The sequence below is a fragment of the Arvicola amphibius genome, chromosome 1 (assembly GCF_903992535.2).
Source record: "Arvicola amphibius chromosome 1, mArvAmp1.2, whole genome shotgun sequence".
NCBI lineage: Eukaryota > Metazoa > Chordata > Mammalia > Rodentia > Cricetidae > Arvicola > Arvicola amphibius.
The window spans coordinates 192,485,406-192,505,517 of NC_052047.1; the positions used below are offsets into that span (position 1 = coordinate 192,485,406).

Genomic DNA, 20,112 nt, shown 5'->3' on the forward strand with positions numbered 1-20,112 from the left:
GCCCAGTCATGTGAACAGTGAACATGAGGGATTTGGCAGGCCCTGGCATGTAGGTAGGACACAGAGACACGGGGTACTTTTAGCAAAGGGCGGTAACTGGGAGAAGTCCACATAGAGAAGCAATGGGAGAGTCTGATATTTGATTATTTCAAATTATCCAGTAGAAAAATAAGGAAAGGATTCAGGCCACCTAGGAATGATTTAGTGGGTCTTAGAAATTAGTAATTCAGCAAAACTTTTGTCTGTTTCTTAATAATTAAGTAAAGTCCATTATCAGTGTGGGATCCAATAGCAGCATGGACTTGATACTAGGCAGCTCCTTACAGTTTCTCATAACCTGAGGGACCAGAGACTAGCATGCTTTTAAAGCTGCAGGCATGGTTTAGTTTCTCATGTAGAGAAAACTGCAGAAATGCATGCATCCATGGCAAGCATGTAAGCTAAACAAGTGCCATCTGAAATGCACCCTTGCATAAGCAAAAAGGACATTTCATCAAACTAATAGTTATGACCTGATTCCTGTGCTAATAGTCCAGCTATGGCAGAAGTAGTAAAACCTGTTGCAACTTGCATTTATGATTGGAATTCGTTTTGAATCATCTTCACAGGGTATTACAAAGATATTTTTGTTCAGAATCTAACATGATAATGTTTTCTTGGTTCACATTTCCTTGGAAACTTTTAAGTCTAACGTACTGAGCAAAGGTTACAGTCTGGTAGAAAAGCACACTGTCCTGACAGCAAATGTTTTGTTCAAATTACTGCTGCAGTGGATTTTGTTAGTTCAGCAGAGCTTTGATTCTGCAGAAATGTGCCCTTCACACTGTCAGGAGAGTAAATGTTCACAGAATACATATTAGGATGGAAATTCCATTGGAATAGATTAGTTTACTAGTGCTACCATAACACAGTACAAAACTAGATAGCTGGAAACAACAGCATTTTATTATTCTCTTAGAGTTCTGGAGGCCTTAAGTGCAAAGTGTCTATAGACTGTTTCCTTCTGGAGCACTGGCTCACAGGCTTTCCCAACACTGCGACCCTTTCATAGCATTCCTCGTGTTTAATACCATGCCCCAACCATTACATATTTTGTTGTTATTTATAATTTAATTTTGCTACTGTTATGAATTATAATGTAAATATCTGTTTCTGATAGTGCTGGACTACCTCCGTGAAAGGGTTGTTCAGTTCCCAAAGGGATAATGACTCCCAGGTTGAGGGCTACTGTTTTAGGGGTTTTAGGGAGACTCTAGACCACGCCTCTTTTCTGGCTTCTAGAGATGGCCGCCAATGCATCGTGAATGTTCTAGGCTTGCAGCTTGTTGCCTCTCGTCTCCTGCAACTTTGTCTGCATATGCCTCCTCTGTCCAAATCTTTTGTTTCCTTACTAGAAGTGAGGTCATGTTGAGAGGTTCTCAGGACATAGCGGAGGTTGGGGCAGTTGTTAACCGAACTCAGTATAGATGCTCTTTAACTTATGATGCGGTTACTTCCTATAACTCCTTCATAATTGAAAATGCATTTCATAAACTTGCCTAGCAAACCCAATAGCAGAGCAGCTTTATATACAGTAGAGTACTGACTATGTTTGTAGTTGAGTGGTTGACTGAGAGCAGTGGAATACTGCATGCCCAGTACCAGGAAAGAATAGCCCTAGACAGAGAAGTGGCTCAGTGCTTAAAGAGCACTTACTGCTCTTGGTTTCCAGCACCCACCTGGCAGCTTACAACTGTCTATAATCCTAGGGGGTCTGATGCCTTCTGCTGAGCTCAGGCACAGCAGCATGCACACAGTGCACAGACATACATGCAACCATCCCATATATACCAAATAAAAATAAAGGAAGAAATATCCCATAGGGTGGCTAAAGCACCAATATTATATGCTTGTTGAGTATTGTTTTAATAAGATTTTAATTAACTTGAGAAAAAAGAGACTATGCCACTCTATAATGCTAGGCCTATAAAAAAGATCAAAATTCCAAGTACCATTTCTGCTGAATGTATATTGCTCTTACAATATAATGAAGTTAAAAAAATTGTGAGTCAAACCACCCTAGGTTGGAAATTATCTGTTTACTGTGAAATATCAAACTTTAGCTTTACGGCTGGCAAGATGGCTGCAGATAAAAGCACCTGCTAAACAAACCTGCCAACCTGAGTTTGGCCCCGGAGCCCATTGTAGAAGGAGAGAACCAATTCCTGAGGTTGTTCTCCGCCCTTTACAGGAGTGCCTTGGCACACACATATGCACACACAAATAAATAATGAAATAAAAATGGAAAGAAAAACTTGGTGTAAAGGAAGATTCTTTTGGCAAACAGATTTGAAAACTGCTTAAAAAAACACTTCTGGGGTTATTGATAATCTCTTTTTGTGAACTTCACTTAAAAACCACCATCAGGTTTAACCAAAAACACTTGAAGTAATTTCTAGGCACCATTTTCTGAACTTAATGATTTGCACTAGATTTCCAAGAAATCAGATCGAGTTGTAGTTGTGTGGGCCCTCTGACCAACCCGGATACAACGGCTGGAAGGTCCTGTTCAGATCAGACTCCCTTTGCAGTACAAATGTGCTGACTTTAGCTGCTGTGTTTTAGGAGTTATGGTAAAGAAAGCCGAAAGTCTCTAGCCAAAATGCCTGAAATAGATCAAAGACTGTTAAGTTTTTTGTGTGTATTTTCCTTCACTTTTGTTTTAAAGATTCATTTGTTTGTTTTACTTGGGTAATTGTTTTTTGAGGCAGGCTTTTTCTGTTTAGTCCTGGCTGTCCTAGAACTAACTCTGTAGACCAAGCTGACCATGAACTCACAGAGATCCACCTGCCTCTGCCTTCAGTGCTGGGATTAAAGACCTGAGCCACCCTACCCAGTTTATTTTTAATATTTTTTAATTATGTGTGTCTATGCATGAATGTGCATGTCTGACTGTAGGTACCTACAGAGGTCAGAGGCGTAGATCCCCTGGAGATGGAATTAATAAGCAGTTGTGAGCTTTGTGGTGCAGTGCTGGGAATGGAATTTAGGTCCTCTGCAAGAACAGGACGTGTGCCGGGCCAGGCAGTGGTAGTGCATACTTTTAATCCCAGCACTCGGGAGGCAGAGGCAGGCGGAGCTCTGTGAGTTCGAGGCCATCCTGGTCTACAAGAGCTAGTTCCAAGACAGGCTTAAAATCTACAGAAAAACCCTGTCTCATTAAAAAAAAAGACATGTTGGACATGTTCTTACCTACTGAACCATTTCTCCACCCCTTTTCTACTTCTTGAAGTAATGCACACTGTCTCAATTCCCCCCTCTGTCCAGCCCCTGTCCTCTGTCCACTGACCACAGTAGCCAGCTTAGGAATGAAACTCACAAGTACAGTGGGTGCTAAAAACTCAGTTCTCTAGACTTTGGGGTAAAAGTTTTCTTTTACAAGCCCAACTTGTTTTTAATAATGTGCCTTGTAAGATTTATTCCTTCAGATTGTATAGAGCTGGAATTTTTTTCAGTATACTTATAATACCAGAATTTGGGAGATGGAGACAAAAGGATTGAAAGTTCATGCCCCCCCCCCCAAAAAAACAAAGCAAATCATCACAAAGAAAACAACCAAAAATTTGTAAAATTTGGGAAAGTTTTGTGTATCACTGTATTTTTAATATTAATTTAAAAAATTATCTTAGCCATTCTGACAGGTGTAAGATGGTATCTCAGAGTTGTTTTGTATTTTCCTGATAGCCAAAGATGTTGAACAGTTCTTTTAGTGTATCTTGGCCATTTGAGATTCTTCTGTTAAGAATTCTCAACCTAAATCTGTACCCTACTTTTTTTTAATGGGATTATTTGGTATTTTGATGTCGGATTTCTTGAGTTCTTTAGTATCAGAAAAAAAGTGAGATCCAGGAAACCATCCAGAATGTTGGCAGCTCATGATAAATGAGGGGTTTATAAGGAAAGAAATCACTGGAGATTTGGGGTTTAGAGAAAGATTTATCACTCAGTTTCTAGCAATACCTCAAATCTTTGGCTCACTACCCCAGGTACTAAGGATCAACTCCCACATACTTCATGAACTTAAGTCTACTTAATTATTTGTGCAGGATTAAGTTTCAAAAATCAAAACTCCTTGCTTTTGACATTTTCTTCAGTTATGTGTGAAGTCAAATTCACTCTTAAGTATTACCGCGTTATTACTGCAATACCCATACTCTGTATAAAACTCACCCTGAAGTACTACTGCATTATTACTGCAGTGCCCATACTAGTATAAAACTCACTCTTAAGTATACTGCATTATTACTGCAGTACCCATACTCAGTATAAAACTCACTCTTGAGTACTACTGCAATAAGTATTACTGCAATACCCACCATACTCAGTACAAAATTTTTCCAGTAAAACTTCCATCATCTTTAATCACAGATGTTAGTAACAATTTTTTATTTACTTATTTTACATATCAACCAGTTTCTCCTCCCTCTTCTTCTCCTGTTCCCCCCCACACCTCCTTTCTACACCCCCCCCCATCTACTCCTCCTCCATCTCCATTCAGAAGGGATAAGGCCTTGCATGGGAGTCAATAAAGCAGGGCATATGAAGCTGAGGCAGGACCAAGCTCCTCCCCTTGCATCACGGAAGGAAAAACCTTTTCCCCATCAACCATCTCTAAATACTCCATGTTGAGAGCAAATGATGACTAGAAAAATATGTGTGTGTGTGTATGTGTGTGTGTGTGTGTGTGTGTGTATACACATAGAGAGAGAATGTTCATCAGAATAAATGAGATTATTTATGTAGAGTACAACATCTGAAAGTGTGTGATTACAAAAAATGAACAACTGATTAGAGTTTCAGCATGTATATGTATACATAAATTTATATTTTATGCCCATCTTTAATTTTGTGGTTATAATTTTTATCGTATGTGTATATGCAGTGTGTATGTGCATGTGTAGGTCAGAGGACAACTCTAGAGAGTTGGTTTTCTCCTAACATTTTGTAGGATTCCAGGATAGAATCAGGGTGTTAGGCCTGTGGGAGAGCACCTCTGCCACGTGAGCCATGTTAGCTCCTCCACTTCACTTATCTGACACAGTCACACACTATAAATCAAGCTTGTACGGAACTCACTGTGTGACCTAAACCGGCCTTGAACTCCAGTGCTGGGATTACAGGCGGGAGCCACCACACCAGACTCCATACTTTACTCATTATAAGCCACCATTTCCTTCATTTTGTTATTCTTGAGTCAGTGTTAACCCAGCTGGCCTTAAACTCCCCATCTCCGCTCCTCTGTCTCCTGAGCACTAGGAATCTATCACGTACCTGGCTTTCTTAATGTCCGTCACCCCCTCATTCATTTGCTGTATTGTACTCATTAGATCTCAAGATCATCTTTCACCAGCTCATGTCATGATAAAGCCCTCAAGCTTTGCAACTGATGCTTGCTTAGTTTGAGAGATAGAGTGGAAATTTGCACATTTGGCTGATAGCTCATAAGTGATATGTAGCAGTTATCTGTAAGATTAACAGCTACAACTTCCAAAATACTGAGCTGGCTTGTGTGGTCTTCTGTACCTTTCAACTGAAGGCCTGATGTAGGTGTTTTTCTTTTTTGCTTAGAATTCAGAATTGTGTGGAATATACTGCAGTGTTTTATGATGCCATTTATCGTCACCTACATTACATTTTCTAGTCTGCCCATCTCCTAATACTATCTGTCCTCGGGAAGCTTATTTGCTTGTTTCCTTTTGGCACTAATGGGGGGAAAGAGAAAGTATATAAGGTAAAAGGCCATGTGGAAGTGATACAGGTTGGTGGGAGAGGCCTGTTCAGGGGGATGGGGTATGCTCATGCTGAATTTGTGTATGTAAGCACATTTCTTTATTAATACTTTTCATGTTATGCAATCTGGAGAAAAACAAATTTTGGATAATACTCTAGTTGATTTTGCTTCCAAGTCTTTAAACACTAAGTGAAGGGTATAATATTAATAAAATGTTAATAGACATTTCTTATTCTTTAATAATTTTCACTTAAGGAAGAACATATTTAGATCAAACCATTATATAATTATCTCACTCCTACATCTATTTCCACATGCTAAATTGATAGACCAATAAGGTCATTCGTGAATCATTGGACTTTAGCTCTTTAGTGAATTAATTATTTGTGTGCCAGTGGCATTTATTATGAACAAGCATGGTGTGATGGGCCTGTTCACTTAAATTTCATTAAAGAAGTAAATTTAGACCAAGGAATAATCTAAAAGTGACATATAACACTAATAAATGCCATTGCTATGATTTTGTACCAGTATATGATACCTTGAGCATCATACTTTAAAAAGAAAAAAGTCATCACCTTGAAGTATAGTTTGGTCTCATCTGCAAAATGTGATCTTTAAATTCAAGATAGTCCAAGAGAATTGGCATAGTATCAATAGCCATTGTAGCAATAATATGTGGTGTGTTGTGGGATGATTAAATCTTCCTCTTTGGGGAACATAGAAAGTGCCATCTGCATTGTTTGGTGCCAGGTTTGCTTGTTTCATTTTCTCAGCTACATGTCTTGATCTTTTTTTTTTTTTTTGGTTTTTTTTTTGGTTTTTCTGAGACAGGGTTTCCCTGTAGTTTCTAGAACCTGTCCTGGAACTAGCTCTTGTAGATCAGGCTGGCCTCGAACTCAGAGATCCGCCTGCCCCTGCCTCCCGAGTGCTGGGATTAAAGGCGTGCGCCTCCCTGGAAACCTGGGAACCCCTCTAGGGTCAAGTCTCTTGACAACCCTCAGGTAGCTCCTTAAATTAAGATATATGCTTCCCTGCTCCCATATCCACCCTTTCTATATCCCAAGCACCCCATTCCTCCGAGCTCCCCCCGTTCTCCCCTTCACACTTTTCTCTCCCCATCTTCCCTTGGCCCAGTCTTGCCCAACCCTCAAGTTCCCAATTTTGCCTGGCGATCGTGTCTACTTCCAATATCCAGGAGGATTACTATATCTTTTTTTGGGAGTTCACCTTCTTATTATCTTCTCAAGGATCCCAAATTTATAGGCTCGATGTCCTTTAAATATGGCTAGAAACCGATTATGAGTGAGTACATCCCATATTCATCTTTTTGGGTCTGGGTTACCTCACTCAGAATAGTGTTTTCTATTTCCATCCATTTGCCTGCAAAATTCAAGATGTCATTGTTTTTTACCGCTGAGTAGTATTCTAGCATGTATATATTCCACAGTTTCTTCATCCATTCTTCCACTGAAGGGCATCTAGGTTGTTTCCAGGATCTGGCTATTACAAATAATGCTGCTATGAACATAGATGAGCATATGCTTTTGTTGTATGATTGGGCATCTCTTGGGTAGATTCCCAATAGTGGAATTGCTGGGTCCTGGGGTAGGTTGATCCCGAATTTCCTGAGAAACCGCCACACTGCTTTCCAAAGTGGTTGCACAAGTTTGCATTCCCACCAGCAATGGATGAGTGTACCCCTTGCCCCACAACCTCTCCAGCAAAGGTTATTATTGGTGTTTTGGATTTTAGCCAATCTGAGGAGCAGAAGGAGCGAGAACATGAGGGAGAAAGTCAGGAACGAGAGGGGTGCGTTCACTCATGGAGACGGTGGGACAGAACTAATGGGAGATCACCAACTCCAGTTGGAATGGGACTGATGGATCATGCGACCAAACCCGTCTCTCTGAATGTGGCCAACAGCGGGGGCTGACTGAGAAGCAAAGGACAATGGCGCTGGGCTCTGATTCTTCTGCATGGACGGGCTCTGTGGGAGCCTTCTCAGCTTGGTCGATCACCTTCCTGGACCTGGGGGGAGTTGGGAGGACCTTGGTCTTAGCATAGAGTGGGGAACCCTGATGGCTCCTTGGCCTTGAGAGGGAGGGAGGGGAGGTATGGGTGGAGGGGAGGGGAGGGAAGGGGGAGAAGGAGGGGAGGGAAGGGGGAGGAGGAGGGGAGGGAGGGGGGAGGAGGAGGGAAGGAGATGGAAATTTTTAAATATAAAAAAAAATAAACCATGAGAAAAAAAATTAAAAAAAAAAAAAATAAAGGCGTGCGCCACCACCGCCCGGCTGGTCTTGATCATTTTTGTGTCAGTTGTATATAACACTCAGACTAGCAGATAAAAGCAACTCGCATCTTAAATAAAACTTAAGTGGTTAAGACTGTGATGTGTCACAGTTTGTACAAGGTTTAAGTTGTTTTCTAGAACTTTAAATGTCTTCACCATTTCATAGTAACGGTCAAAAGAGCCAACACAATAAACAGTGCTTGTTTCTTAACCAAGTGCTGCTTTTGAAGTCTTGGAAAATGCTTGATTCTGATTCCAGGTGTGGTAGGCTGAGGCTTGAAAGCACAGTGTCTCTCCTTATAGGAAAACAGTTAAAACTACCAAGAATTTGAAGTTTGGAAGACTTTTTATAAGTAGTCCTTTGAATTGTTTATAATAGAGGTGTACTGTGACCAGGTTAGTTAGAAGGAGTTACAGATGCATGAAGCTCACATCCTGCTGTGTGGGGACTCCGCATACAGGCCTCACTCTAAATTTGCAAGATGTCAGGAGCTTCTCTAGTGAGATTTTTAAGCTAATAATCTTATAGGTTTATAAATCACACAGCATATGCTTTTCCTATTTAAAGTATATTGTTGGAGTAGAAAAGAGTTTCACAATAGCCCGGAATGGAGTATAACAAAAGTTTGTTTATTTGGGGATAAACTCACAGAAAGGGAAGTGATCCGCAGTCCTCTGCGTGTGCTGGGAACTGGAGCCAAATCCAGCAGCCAAGAGACCCACACATGTTTCTCACCGCATTTATAGTACATAAGACCATGCCCAAGTGGGCCGGCATCTTAAAGACTATTGGCTGAAGGAGTTCCCACAGCAGTATATGATTTGGTTCTTTGTTGTTGTGTTGTTGTTGTTGTTTTAATTTATTTTTTTTGTTTTTTGTTTTCGAAACAGGGTTTCTCTGCAGCTTTAGAGCCTGTCCTGGAGCTAGCTCTTGTAGACCAGGCTGGTCTCGAACTCACAGAGATCCACCTGCCTCTGCCTCCCAAGTGCTGGGATTAAAGGCGTGCGCCACCACCACCACCACCACCCCTGGCCTTTGTTGTTGTTTTTAAGCAGGGTCTTAAGTAGCCCAGCCTAACCTGGAACTTGCTAGTTGGTCAAGCATGACCTTAAGCTTTTGATCCTCCTGCCTCCACCTCCCAAGTCCTAGGATTACAGGCTTTGCCACCACACTTAATTTATATGATGCTGGAGATCAAACTCAGGGCTTCATGTATTCTAGGCAAACACTGCCAGTTGAGTTACACCCCAGCCTGGCTAGTCACAGAATTGTACACTTATAGTCATAATTTTAAGATATTTTCATCATTCTTTAGAGGCAGTCTCACTAGAAGCTACCCCTTATTTTCTCCCAGCCTGTAACAACCAATAAACCAGATTCTGCCTCTACAGGCATGCCTGTTGGAACACTTCATGTAAATGTGTGGTTTGTAGTAGCTGGCTTCTTTCACTTTTCATGGTGTCTCGTGATTCAACCTGTTACAGAATGTCAGTACTTTTTTTTAGTGTTTGTTTTGTGAGCTGGGGATTGTACACATGTGACATCTGTGGATGTATGTGTGTAGATATGTGCACCTGTGTGCATGCAGGAACCAGAGGACATTGAATGACCTGTTCTTTTACTGTCTGCCTTATTCTTTTGAAGCAGGGTTGCCTTCACCCTCTTTTCTAAGACAGGTTTTACGATGAAGCTCTGGCTGGCCTAGAACTCAGAGATCTGCCTGCCTTTGTCTGTGCTAGGATTAAAGGTGTGTCGTACCACTGCTCAGTTGAGGCAGGGTCTATTATTGATCCTAGAGCTAGGCTGGCAGCCAGCAAGCCCCAGTGATCCAATCACAGAATGCATCTGATGCCACCTCTGACCTCCCCATGCACACATGAATATGCAATAGCACACACACCCAAGCTCGCATGGAACTGCCCATCCACACGTACATTAAAAAAAAAAAATCAAGGCATCACATCTTTCTCGTCTGTCTCATACACACTCATTCTTATACTCTGTGTGTCATACCGCACACTCTTTCCTTTTGGTTTAGGTATTTATGCTTCCAGTGAATTGTTTGGAACTGAGCGGAGACTCCACCACTACAGTATCCCGTTCTTGGGAGGCATGGGAACCAGAGGTGGCTATTACACAAGTTCCTTTCGAGAGAGGGCAGTGTCTGTCTGTCTGTCTCTCTGTCTGTCTGTTTTTGGATGGGGATCAAAGCTTTCCAGCGCTGATGATGAACTGACACTGAAGAAGAGAAGAACCTGCCGCCAAGCTTGTTGATTAGGGTCACGGGCTGCAGGCTTCAACAGACCTTCATCTCCTCATCTGTACTGTGAAGGTGATGTAGTCACATAGCCTTAGGAGTAGCGAGTACCCCATGTGCATTCCTTAGCCCAGTGGCTGATGTAAGAAAGTCTCTTTATCTGTAGTTCAGTTCTCTGTACTAGGCTACTCTTGGGTTAGAAAGAGCATATAAGTGGAAACTTTCAGAACTTATTTTAATTTTGTTTTGTTTTTTTGAGACAAGTAATATTCCTGACTGTCCTGAAACTCACCTTGTAGACCAAGGTGACCTCGAACTCACAGAGACCCACCTGCCTCTGCTTCCCAAGTGCTGGGATTAAAGGTGTGCGCCACCACTGCCCAACAGAATTTATTTTAAACTCTTCGAGGCTAGTGATCAGCTGAAATTCCTAGACCATTTCATCAGCATTCAGCTGTGTGCAAGATCTCCTGGAGAGCGGTCATATGTAAGCTGCTCTGACCACAGAGCAGGTTTCTGTCAAGAGTACGCTTGAGTTAGTATTTCCCCTGCTGTAGTTTTTGGTGTGTCTCCTGACTGGTGCTAAGATCTGAACACTAGCTACTAAATGCCTGTTTCTTCTAATGCTGCATTTCATTTAATGTCCCGGGGCTTCATATTTTAACTGTGTGTGGCTTAGGGAACTGTTACATAACCACACTTGATGTCCCATGGCTCCTGGAGGCACCATGAGAAGTGTTTTCGGCAATGTATATACCCCAGCTACTGTTAACAGGATCCATGCGCTTTTATTCTGATTCAGTTTAGTTGTAATTGTTAAACTGGGTCAAAATGCTTTCTGAAGATAGGTAGAGAATAAGCTTTACCCTACTGCAGAGTTGAGTGTACACTTACATCAATTGAAATGGCAACTCTTAATTTTGATTTTAACATTCTTATAGAATATTAATTTTATAAAAATTAAACTTTATTTTTTAAAAAAATCAGATAAAGTTGCTGCACACGCAGTTGTAAGAATCAGCAGAGATCCTGTGTACCCTTCATGTAGTTTCCACCATTGGTGACATCTTATAAAATTGGTACACTTAAGTGGGATGGGGAATGGGAAGCCAGGGTAGAGGAGGGAGTCTGGAAAGAGATTACACTAAAGTCCTTTGACAAAGGCATATATCTACTATCTGCATACATAAAAAGTTTAAATGAGTCACCCTGTAATAGGGGTGGAAGGAAGTGCCTTGTGCTAGGTAGGAATGTGTTCTGTCTCTGAGTTGTTGGTCCCATGGACTACCAAATGTTAGAGGCTGGTATCATTTGCTTTGGTCCCTCCACAACTTGATGTTGAGACCCTATTGCTGAAGACACAACTTTTTGAGTCGTAGAACTTGGAGAAATCAGGCTGCTGCCAGTTTGGAAGTGTCACACCTACTGGCTAGTTTTCTTAGTGCTGGAAGATGCTGTGCATGCTAACAGCGGAGAAAAGCAGTTATCATATCCAGATGTGAACCCTAAGAGCTGTGTGCCATGGGTGCAGTACTGACACGTATGTTATGGATTGGATTTAAAGCCTCTTCTCATGAACTCATGCCTGGCACCATTGACAGGACCAAGAACTCAGACTGGGTAGGAATTGGCCTAAAGTGAGAGCCTACTACTATTTTTCTGGTAAATGGATATAGAAGTAAACTTCTTTCTACTTTGTTATCTTTATACCCATAGATTAATACATCTCTCAGCCCTCATCAGAGAAGCTTATTTTTGTAGATGACGGCAGTGAACACCAAGCCCACAGCTGGTCAGTGTGCAAGGAATAAGAGCCTATAGAGCAGTCAGCCCTCGATGGGACATTTATACCACATCTCTCTCCCAGGACTCAGGATCATTGCAGATGAGGGTTCAGAAAGATTCCAAGAGCCAGAAACAGTGGACAAGTACAGTGAAGTAGTGTTTTCTGAAAAGTTACACAAAGGAGCTCACAGTGGCTGTAACAGCATGCACAAGACGTGTGTAAGATCAGTCCCACCATGGATGGGGAGGTGGTCACTAAGTCCTAGGCCTAGTCACTGAGAGAAAGAGTCTGTTTTCTACATAGATGTAGCCCCCTAAGAGGGTTCCCTTGCTCCAATAGATGGCCCTAAACACACGCAAATACTGGTGTCATAAAAGCAGATTCAGTGGGCTTTTAAACAAAAAGCATGAAATTTCAGGGAAATGGCGGAGGGGGAAGTGATAGGGAAGATATTGGAAGGGAGGGGATGGGAAGGTACTTCATCAAAAACATATATATGAAATTCTTAATTAAAAATTTATTAAAAACTGTGCTTCAGTAGCCACTTAGTAGCATCATTGATACTGACCCTCTTGGGGTTTCTCGCTGGCTCATGTTCACATAATGCATGTATTGAATCCTGCCTCTATCCTGAGCATGCCCTCCTCCCTCCTCACACCAGCCTCTGGTCTCTTCTTCACTGGAGCAATGTTGTCATTTGAGGAATTTGATGTGAACATGCCATGCACCATATAATCATTGGGATTAGTTTTTTCACTCACTGAAAATTTACTCTGTAACATATATAAGCATATAACATATATAACTATAACATATATAAGCAGTTCATTCCTCTTTGCTAGGTAATCATCCATATTTGTATATATCTTATCTTAGCTGTTGATAGTTGAAGGACATGAGACTTATTTTCTGTTTTGAACTGCTCCAAATAAAACTGCTCTCAAGATTTGTGTATAGATTTGTGTGACTTGTTCTTTCTCTGGGAATTTATCTCCCAGAATATAGCTGTCGAGTTGTATACTAGTTGCATATTTTGTTTTTCAATAAAATATCACACTTTTTCCCACAGTAACTATACCATTTTCATCCTGACAGTATATGAGGCTCTGATTTCTCTACATCTTTCCAGCATTTAGAGTTGTCCATTTTTATTTTAACCATTCTGATAATTGTGTAGTGCTATATTATTGCGACCTTATGTTTTCCCAGTGACTAGTGAGTGATGCTGAACGTTTTTCTGTGTGTGGATTTGTTGTGTATGGCTTCTTTGGTGAAGTATGTTTGATTACTGTTAGCCTTTGAGTGTTCATATATATTCTTTTCATAGTCCTTTTTATTACATATGTAGTTTCCCTCTGGGTTATACCTTGCCTTTTCATTCTCTTTCTTTTTTTAACTTTTATTTAAATTGTGTGTGTGTGTGTGTGTGTGTGTGTGTGTGTGTGTGTGTGTGTGTGTGTGTGTGTAAGTGCTATAGGAAGATGGAGGACAGAGGCCTGGGATCTCCTGGAACTGAAGTTACAGGCAGTTGTGAGCCGCCATGTGGGATATTGGAATTCAAACTCAGGTCCTGTGGAAGAGCAGCCAGAGCTCTTAACCCCTGAGCCAACTCATCAGCCCCAGTGCATTTTCTTAACAGTATTTTTTGCAAACAAACATTTTAAATTTTGGTAGAGTTCAGTTGAGGTTTTAGTATTAAAGAATTCTGCCTTACTTTAGATTCTGAAGATCTGGCTGGTTCTGTTTTGCTTGTCTGTCTGTCTGTCTGTCTGTTTGTTTGGTAACCATTTCATAATTGTAGGACAGAGTATATAGTTCAGTGGTAGAGTACTGGGCTAGTATTGCGAGGCTTTGGGCTCCACCCCAGTCCTGACCCCTTCCCCACTCCTTCCAGAATGTTTTATATAGTTTTATGTGTAAGTTGATGTTCTTTTGGAGCTCTTTAAAATTATGATAAATTTACTACTTTAGCTAGTAGTGCTCAATTCCAGCAGCATTAAGTGCATTTGTGGTTTGTGCACCTGTCACCACTTTCTCACCCTGGACAACCCTGACCATTAACTCTATCCAGTTCAGGGCTGCCTTGAGTGTTTCCATTGTCCAGATCCTTTACCATTCAGTCTCTACTCCAGTCAGTGCTTCTCAAACCATCCCAGGAACTTTCAGACTCTCTGCAGGGACATTTTAGTAAAATCCAAAATAATGTACTTATGTATAAAATTTCAAGAAAAGTTTATAGATGTTTTTTGTTACATTGTGTACTTGCCACAGACTAGAGGAAGAAAGAAATGGAGTAAAACTCAAATACATTAGTGTTGGGGGAGGCTGCTAGTTTGTTTCCCCCGACAACCCTGACTCTAAGTAATCACACAGAAACTATGTCATTTAAATCACTGCCTGGCCAATCACTTAAGCATATTGCTAGCTAGCTCTTATATCTTAAAATAACCTGTTTCTATTATTTTATATTTTACCACGAGGCTTGTGGGCTACCAGCAAGGTTCCGGCTGGTGGCTCCATGGCTTCTCACTGACTCCTCCTCCTTTTTCCCAGCATTCAGTTTAACTTTCCCACCTAGCTCTACCCTGCCCTATCACAGGCCAAAGAAGCTCCTTTATTCATTAACCAGTTAAAGCAACACATATATAGAAGGACTACCCACATCACATTAGTCTTGATGGTGTAAAGTTATCCTCAGTATCAGAAACAATCATGATAACTGAGTTGATTGTTCATTTGACTTCTGAAGAGTTTTTGTCGTGTCTTCCTTGAAATATAAAGTGTCATCAGCTTAAGTGGGATTATGTGGCAACCTTCACAGTTCTGGCATGCTCTTGGAAAGTTACTGAATCATTTTTAAAAGCTTAATCATTTATCTTTCATACATCAGGAAACTATATACACACTACGGACTGTAAGGATCCATTAATGGGGCAAAAGTTTGGTCTGACTAGACCATGTGTTGGGCAGACCCACTAATGCTGCTTATCATCAGTAAGCATGTTTACTTAAAGACTGCTTCCTTTAAAAACTCAGTTTGACAGTGCTTAGACTGTAACTTTCCATTACTCTGAAAATAGTCATTTTCAGCTTAGCATTATAATCTGAGATAGCTTTTATTTTCTTTTGTTGTTGTTAAGAAATTTTATGGAGAAGTTGTCTTCTTAATTTTCTTTAAGTGCTGGGAATCAGACCCAGGGCCATGACTGCACAAGGATTATTCTCTCCTGCTGGCCTCCATCAAGCAACCTTTCTCCATGAAGGACTTTTATTTATTTGTTTGTTATGTGTATGGGTGTTTTGCCTGCATGTATGCACCATGTATGTGCCTGATGCAGAAACCAGAAGAGAGCATTGGGTCCTCTGGGACTGAAGCCACCATGCAGGTGTGGGAATCAAACCCCATTCTTTATAAGAGCAGCCAGTGCTCTTCACCACTGAAGCTACTTGAAGCATTTAAGCATTCCAAACATTTTAAAGTCCTCCTTGGCTCCTCTAAAGTGTTAATAAGGTGTCATAATGAATGTCCTCCTATTTTTGTTTTTATTACGTAGAGAACAAGACTTGAAACATGAATTCAGACTCCAGCCAAGCTGTCATCACTACTCCTCCCCTTCCCAGCATGCCTCACAAAGAGAGGTATTTTGACCGAATCAATGAAAGTGATCCAGAATACCTTCGAGAGAGGAACATGTCTCCTGATCTACGACAAGATTTCAATATGATGGAGCAGAGGAAGCGAGTTACTCAGATCCTGCAGAGTCCTGTGAGTTGCAGTAATCCTAAGGCTTTCTTCCTCTTGAGCCCGTGTGTAATGTGATGAGATAGCTTAGACTCCCTTAGACGAAAGAAGGGGTGGAGAAGGAGTGAGCTTCTGCTTGAAGAAAGAATGACTCATTTATAAAAGTGTGCAAAGCAGTAATTTTAGTAGTGTGCACTGTGTGTTTCTGGGTGTAATCGCTTCTAAAGAAGGACAGGTAGTTCTACTGAATACTCAGGTATACCCAACTAAGACATTATCTGAGCAGAGAGGCGAGTACACTCAAGTCACGGGAACAAGCTAGGTATTTCATGTGCCTGATTTCGTGTTCCTCTGGACACCTTACCTTCACACTCGTAGCAGAACGGAAAAACTTGAGGATTTTGAGAAGTTCGCTTTGGGAGCCTACTGTTAATATGTGAACACACTTCACATTAACTAGTCCAAAAGTGGATTATAACTGTAGCTTAAGCAGAAAATTTTGTCAACACAGCAGTTGACTTACATCATCTTGAAGTGATTCATTCAGTTTCTTCCACTGCTTTAGTGGAATTGCACAGATCACATAAAATGAAGGAAAATGGTAGAATTGCTTGATTTAAGAAACAAAATGGATTTATAAGTTTATGCATAATGAAGGTCATAGGCCTCTTCAGGCAGAGTTAGCACACATAGGCACAGGTATCTAGGTTAGGATTATATTAGGTTCCAAGCTGCTAAAATAAGCACAGGCCATCCCGTTGCCTGATGTGGCTGGTAAGTCATCTTGTTATGTGCCCTTGTGAATTTAATCACAGCAGTAGAGTCCAAAGCCAAAGGGGAATTTCGTTCTGAGTAATTTTCCTGTCCCAGTGGCCTTGATGGAAGCACCGAAAGACAGTTACAAAGCAGTGCAAGCTTTGACGGATTTTCTAACTATTGTGCTGCTTTAAAAGAACCCTTTCAAACGGAGCAGAGACTAGCCAGAGAGATGAGACTAGCTGGAGAGATGATGATGATGGAGTACTTGTTCAGTGCCTTACTCTACTGAAGCCTAAAGAACCTACTAACTATCCAAGTGATTATTGTAACTTATACTGTGAAATCAAGATCAAATTTTGTTCAGGATTGTAAAATACTGACTTTTTTTTTAGTGTCAGTGTCCCAGAGAACCAACCAGTCAATAAAAATTTCAGCAGAAAAAGAACTTATTTCTATGCCAGATTTTTTGTTTTCTGGTATTCTTCCATTAAAGACAGCATAACTTTGAGAATATTTCACTTTTATACTATGTATTTTCACTTTTAACTGAAGTTAAAAGCATTCATTTTATTTATACCTGGAGAACTTAAATAACAGGAAAGAACAGGTATAGCATGTCCTTTATCTCCTCACTTAAAGTGATTTCACATGGACCCACAACATTTTTATCATAATTATCCTGCACACCTCACTCTAACTCTTTCTGTTCTCTACTCCTTTCCAACTTCATGCCATGTACATATGACAGTTTTGCTGCCTGTATACACATCAGTATGGGGCCCATGCACTGGAGCAGTCTCTTCCCTCCTGGAGGAGCCCTGAACTGTCAGTTGCTTCTTGGCTTATGATGGGAGCTTGTAAGCCCCTTTCCCTCCACGCTGGAGTGCTCGTGCAGGCACCCACAGCTACTGTGAATCCAGAAGACACTGTTTCCCCCAATCCTCTCCAGCCTCTGGCTCCTAACAATCTTTCTCCCTCCTCCTCCTGGTGTTCTCTGTGCCTTAGGGCAGGAGGTGTGATAAATATGTCCTGCTATGACTGAGTACACATGTGCACTCATGTGGTAGCATAGGAGGAAAGCTGAGCAGCACAGGTGTAAGACAGGCTGTGGACATGGTGGAAGGAACTGTAGAGAGTTCAGAACGGGCCATAAAGAGGTGAAGTCCTGAGAGTCCTCCTAGCTAGGAGGTTTAGAAGGGACTCTAAGAAAAAGGCTGCGTTCAAGACAAGTGTTAGATCAAGGGCAAGAATTCCTTAGGAAGAGGAATAGTGGGTGCCAGCCCTTGCATCTGACACAGTAGAATGAGTAAGCACACAGAAAAGCACGTTGTGAAGAGACCAGGGCCTTAGGTTATAAGGGCAGGCAGATAAAACCAGGAAAGTTATAAGGCACTTGATTGTGCAACTCCTGAAGTCCCAAAGAGCCAACATATTTTCTCATTACTTCCAGTTTAAACCTTTTTTAATGTAATACATAATGCATTTGTGTACAGTGTTGTTGTTCAAATCTTAGCTCATCCATTATTTACTAGGAAACTCACTCAGCTCGCACTTCAGTTTCCTCACTGGTGAGTCTGCTGTGAAAACAAAAGGAAGCAGCTAAGGTGTACAATAGGTGCCCAGCACACCGTGGCCGCGTGTCCTGTGAGGCGTTTATCTAATTATTCTCTCAGTCAAAAATCGGGAGTCAGATATTGGGGTAAGACCGAGATGATCAGAGAAGCTGAGAAGCCACCAACAACTTCCTATTTTTTTTGTTCCTCCATCCTAAAGGACTGAGATCCTCTCTGAGCCCTGCCTTACCCCTCTGACTCAAAGCAAGCTTCATTGTCAAAATGAAATCAAAATGTCACACGACAGTTTTATAGAAATTGTATACATAAATTGCCAAGTTAAAGCACATGGCACTCTTTTGGCAATCCTTTGACGATTATAGTCATGATGTCTTGCTGATAATCTGGTCTTTGAAGTTCTTAAAAGATTCTGTCACTCTGATAGCATTCTGACTTAATTGTACTGTTTATAGAATATCACAGTCTCCAGTTCCTCCTTTGTTAATGCTCTTTTGAGGAAGAAGATAGCGTTTATACTGTGGGTTTGTATGTAAATTTACATAACTGTTTTGTATATATGTTGCTGTAGACGTAATAGTTGGCTGTCCCCCTTTAGAAGCCAGGGTGTAACCTTGCCTGCTTATAACCTAGTGTCTCACTGTGCTCTGATGAGTTCATGCTGCACCAGGGCAGACACTTAGCCCAGTACTCCAGGATTGCTAAAGTCCACTAAATAACCTCATTTGCTCTATATACATCCAACCAAATGCTCCATGCAGCGGCTCACTCAGCATTTCTGCTCACAGCACGCTTGCTGCCTTAGATTTGGTTTCGGCAGAGCACCCCAGGCCAGCTGTGGTAAGGTCAGGGAAGAGCCTGTGCCCAAGCGAAACTTGAGCTTTCGATTTTTATTGCCTTTACTTATTAGCTATGCAGCCTAGGGCAAGTCATTGCATACTTTAGGAGTTTTTCATGTGTTCATGTCAACCAACTACAGATAATTACCTTATTGTCATTTGATTGTTGTAAGAATGTGGTTAATGATTCATCTTAAAGACAAAGTACTTTTATTGGTTTCTTTATTGTAATATAGGGTCTTATTATGTTGCTCACACTGGCTGGCCTGGAATTCAGTATGTACCCCAGGTTGTTCTCAAACTCAACATCCTCCTGCCTCAGCCTTTTAAGTGCTTTTTTTAAAGTGTATATCACCATGCCTGGCTCTTTGAATATTTGAAAGTTGAGTAAATCTAGTGAGTTTTCTAAAATGAAACAGTTTTTATCAGTAGTAATTGTCATAGTTACTGCTGTTTTATGATCTAAGTGGTTATCTGAGTAACCTTCCAAAAACACAGGAAACAGAAACTGAATTGTGAATGTATGTGACCAAAACTTAAATCTTTAGCTGTAAAAAAATTATATTGATGTATTGGAAACTATATGAAAAGGTTAGGCTGTGTTTATTTACATTAAAAATAGCTTTCTTTATAATACAGAAAAGCCATTTGGTCTTAAAGGGCACACTCATCCTTGACTTCAGAAGGGCTTTTACAGGCTCCCATGGCACCACAAATAATTCAAAACTTTAAGGTGGTGCTTACTATGTTATGGGTTTTACAGAAGTGAGAACCTTTTTATTTCATTTTTTATTATTTTATTATTGTTGTTATTGTTATTATTTTGTTTTGTTTTCAAAGCTGGGTTTCTCTGTGTAGCCCTGGCTATCCTGAAACTTGTTTTGTAAGACCAGGCTGGCCTTGAATTCAGAGATCTGCCTGCCTCTGTCTCCCAAGTACTGGGATTAAAGTTATGCACCACCACCAAAATGAGAACATTTTTACCAACAAAAGCCTTTGTCTGTGTCCTTACCCTGCCAATTAATACCTGTGTGACTTTGGAAAACCTTGTGAAGCTGTACCGTCTCTGCAGAAATTTTTATCAGTTTAACAAA

General features: G+C 40.9%; 1 protein-coding gene across 4 annotated transcripts in view; it reads left to right on the plus strand.

Annotated features, from left to right (window-relative positions):
• Positions 1-20,112, plus strand: part of Add3 (adducin 3) — a 113,323-nt gene that overhangs the window by 69,041 nt on the left and 24,170 nt on the right. For all 4 annotated transcript variants that reach the window (XM_038341051.1, XM_038341044.1, XM_038341061.1 and 1 more), the window contains exon 2: positions 15,662-15,873. In XM_038341051.1, coding sequence (XP_038196979.1) covers positions 15,679-15,873 — 195 coding nt within the window. In that variant the 5' untranslated portion in view covers positions 15,662-15,678. The remainder of the gene's footprint in view (positions 1-15,661; positions 15,874-20,112) is intronic.